The following is a 3,747-nucleotide window of genomic DNA, read 5'->3' as shown; positions in this document are numbered from 1 at the left end:
GCATTATAGGCTGGGTGGTGGCAGCCATTTTGGTCCTAGCACTAGCAGTTGGTCTTGTACTGTACTTTAAAAAGAAAAAATGTAAGATTATGTTCTTCCTCTACTTTTTTAATTCATTTCTTGTTTGTTGTTTGTATTGATGATGTTTTTTAGAAGCTGGAAACAGAGTTTTAAATTAAGCGATCATGACGATGTGATGGTTTTTATTTTGAAAAAGTTGTTCTCTATACTGAAGAAGAATAAATAAGAGATTGTTTTGATTTTACCTTTATATGTTTCTGATGCTGAATTCTATTTAATTTTGTTTGCAGAGCAATGGAGGTTAAAGAAGGTGTAAATGAAGAAATACCTCAGAACGATGAAAACCTCACCCAGACCCCTTTGCTTGAAGGAAATGAAGCATAAGTTAAAAATAATTGGTCACATCATTTTGTCCTGAGGCTCAATTGTATCAAATGACTGAACATGGAAACATTGATGTCACATAGACAAGAACTGTAAAGAAGAGTTAAAGACAAATTAACCTTGTTACTCAAATGCATTGATTAGTTGTGGAATAAACACAAATTTCTCATTGATTGATCGTCTTCCCTTTGTGGTTTCATGACTAGTTCTGTTCCTTTACATAGAACTAAAATGACTGATGTGTAGTACTTGGAGTTTATTATAGAAGCAAATCAAAACAAAATTAAAGACTGATGAAACCATCACAGCCACAAAAAGACAATTAAAACGAAATAATAAAGTCTCAATTGTAATTCAAGGTCAAGTTAGAAACTGGCCAAAATTATTTAGCTAAACTGTATCAAGATAAAGTTAGAAACTAGTTAACATTACTTAGCTAAACTGTAACTTCAGATAAAGTTAGAAACTAGTTAACATTAGTTAGCTAAACTGTATCAAGATAAAGTTAGAAACTAGTTAACATTAGTTAGCTAAACTGTAACTTCAGGTAAAGTTAGAAACTAGTTAACATTAGTTAGCTCAACTGTAACTTAAGGTAAAGTTAGAAACTAGCTAACATTAGCTCAACTGTAACTTAAGGTAAAGTTAGAAACTAGCTAACATTAACGTTCATGTGTAGATACCTGACACAATGTAATTCATAAACTCTGGAGGTAAGAAAGTAAAGTGTAGTATTTGTGTGCTGCTACTTACATTTACCTTCGAGTGTCTCAGTTTGTTGGTGTGAAGCTCGAGGACAGAGACTTGAGGACGGAGACACTGATGGAGTGACGCAGGCTGAGGAGACGCTCTTCAAACATCACGGTAAAGAAATGGTACGGTCCACTTTAGGGGTGTCTGAAATCACAAAATCACCCGCGATCACAAAGCTCATCAACCCTGAGTTGTTTAAATACAACTTTCAATCATCAAAAATAAGACTGCGCCCCTTGGTGGTCGGAGTTGTAAACATTATAAACACTAATATACATATAACTGAAAATGGCTCCTAAACAAGAAATCTTTTTAAAAAATATATAAATCCGATGATGTCACCACTGCCAAATTATTCCTAAATCAAGTATGTATGTTTTGATCAATGCATTAAATTTACCCATAAATGACTGTCTTTTAGTTTAATGTTTTTATTTTCATCTTTTATTGATTTATGTTTGTTGTTCAATCTTCTACGGAAGAGGACTATATATGTGAAATTTTTTTATTTTTTTTATTCTGACCTAAAGTCTGACTTTAACCTTTGTTAAAAAAAAAATCACCGGGCCCTAATGTGGAAAAATAATATTTTATTAGAAACTCAGAATTCTGATATTAAAGTCAGAATTCTAAAAATAAAATTACATTTGGCCCTAAATCTTTTCTTTAGTCTTCCTTAGGTTGAAGTGACTTCACTCAATAATCCTGAAGAAAGATGAAAGTGAAAGAGCACTGACAACCCGTGATCTTTGTTACACCCCTCAGCCACAGCCAGCAGAGGAGGCTGGATCCTGAAATCACTTCCTTGTTTTTTTATTCTAAAAACAATAATTCTGGCACAAGCAGCAGATCAGAGCAATCAGAAGAAGATGGACCTCTGCTCTGCCGTATGGCTGATGATCGGGACTTTTCTGTGGCTTGTTGCTCCCGATAAAGGAGGTGAGTGAGGTGATAATATACATATACATACATACGTATAAAGAAAGAGACACTTAACATGCATGTTGTCCACTTCTCCTCTATATCTCTAAACTTTAACTGTAATGACCAAATGTAAACAGTAATGATAATTAGAATAATATGCTATATCTGTAATAATTATAATACATTGTGTAGCTTCAATAAATCCTTTCAATGCAGTCTGTATCAGCTGTAGAAAAGCAGAAGACGAGAGAAGGGGAGCGCTGAAATCATGTGATATAGAATCAGCATGAGGCGACAGAAGAGGAACAGGAAGTCTGTAATTGAGGAATGATGAAGAGATAAGAAAGTGAGGAAAAGAATGAGATTAGAAGACTAAAGGTGTGAAGAGACATGAAAGATGAAAATGAGTTGACGACAGAGAGTTGAAGAAAAAGAGGAGAGCAGAGGCCGAGCAGATGTAAGAGAATAAGATATGCATGTAATATTTGTACATCTTAAGTTTATTTTCAGAAATATTTAAACTCTTTTTGTTCTATATTTTCTTCTTTGAGAGGAGGAAATTTCCAGGGATAGATGAGTGGAGCTGAGAGAGTGAGAGAAGAAGAAAAGAGGACAATATGATAACAGAGTGATCAGGATCACTGATCAGATTCCAGGTGAACCAACAAATCCCTTGGTTTATTCTTCTGTCCTCTCAGTGAAGTTGTGTTGCTTGTACCTGATGTGTTGCAGATGCTAATGAGTCCTGCGTTTTCATGGCGAGCTGCATCTTACCGTGCAGCTTCCAGGGCGGCAGTGATGTGGTCATCCAGTGGTTTCAGTTGGAAGCAGGAATTCTAGTCCACTCCTTCTTCTACAACAAAGACCAGCTCACACAACAGGACCAGCGCTTCAGAAACAGGACGTCACTGTTCACGGACCAGATCTCAGGAGGAAACGCCTCCCTCCAGCTGACAGGGCTGCAGGTTCAGGACCAGGGAAGATACAAGTGCTACACCAGCAGCAACAGAGAAAAGCACATTTCATTTATCAACCTGAGAGTGGACGGTGAGAAACACAGTGCAGTGCATTTATAAATATACAGTAACAAATGTTTTGAAATTTATAAAAATGTTCGTCTTTTCTTTGCAGCTCCAGTTGGCAAAGTCGACCTCCAGCAGGTGGGAAACAGGATCACCTGCAGCTCAGAGAGGATCTACCCTGAACCTGAGCTCACCTGGTCCACCAGCCCTCCATCCACTGTGACCTTCAAGAACCAAGCTGAAGTCCAGGAGACTGAGCAGCTGCTCTACAACATCAGAAGTTCTCTGACAGTTTCAGACAGCGACTCTGATCTGAGCTACAGCTGCAGCATCAGCACTCGCAGAAACAAGAGGAGAGCCACTTTGTCTAAAACAAGTGAGTAGAGATAATATTATTACTATACACCATTACATTCAACTATCAAACAGTATTGCAGTTAAATGGCTGAAATGAGTAGAACTGTAATGATTATTTCACGCATCAGTTAGTCAGTCGACAGAAAATTAATCTGCAACTATTTTGATGTTTGATTTGAACATTTGCCTCTTTTCTTTCTCTTAACAACAAAGAAAACTTAAAAATGTTGGGGTTTTGGATGTTTAGTTGGACATTTGATGACATCACACTGGACTCAAGGAAATT

At 36.8% G+C, this 3,747-nt stretch overlaps 1 protein-coding gene and 1 long non-coding RNA gene across 2 annotated transcripts in view; both read left to right on the top strand.

The window, feature by feature from the left end:
* On the top strand, window positions 1–578 carry LOC147819458 (uncharacterized). The gene is made up of 2 exons (XR_015436900.1): window positions 1–81; window positions 312–578. It is a non-coding gene; the product is annotated as an uncharacterized LOC147819458 (long non-coding RNA).
* LOC111651038 (CD276 antigen-like) overlaps window positions 1–3,739 on the top strand; it is a gene marked incomplete at its 5' end in the record, with an annotated part of 5,267 nt that extends 1,528 nt beyond the window's left edge. Inside the window, 4 exons of the mRNA XM_023400997.2 lie at window positions 1,195–1,269; window positions 1,903–2,097; window positions 2,815–3,129; window positions 3,214–3,739. Coding sequence (XP_023256765.2) covers window positions 1,195–1,269; window positions 1,903–2,097; window positions 2,815–3,129; window positions 3,214–3,488 — 860 coding nt within the window. The remainder of the gene's footprint in view (window positions 1–1,194; window positions 1,270–1,902; window positions 2,098–2,814; window positions 3,130–3,213) is intronic.
* Between the last annotated feature and the right edge of the window lie 8 nt (window positions 3,740–3,747).

The sequence above is a fragment of the Seriola lalandi genome, unplaced genomic scaffold, assembly GCF_002814215.2.
Source record: "Seriola lalandi dorsalis isolate HSWRI2012SDOR001 ecotype SW California unplaced genomic scaffold, Sedor1 jcf7180002053174, whole genome shotgun sequence".
In the NCBI taxonomy this organism is placed as follows: Eukaryota; Metazoa; Chordata; class Actinopteri; order Carangiformes; family Carangidae; genus Seriola; species Seriola lalandi.
The sequence above is the reverse complement of the archived record's forward strand: the minus strand, read 5'-3'. Positions and strand labels throughout refer to the sequence as shown.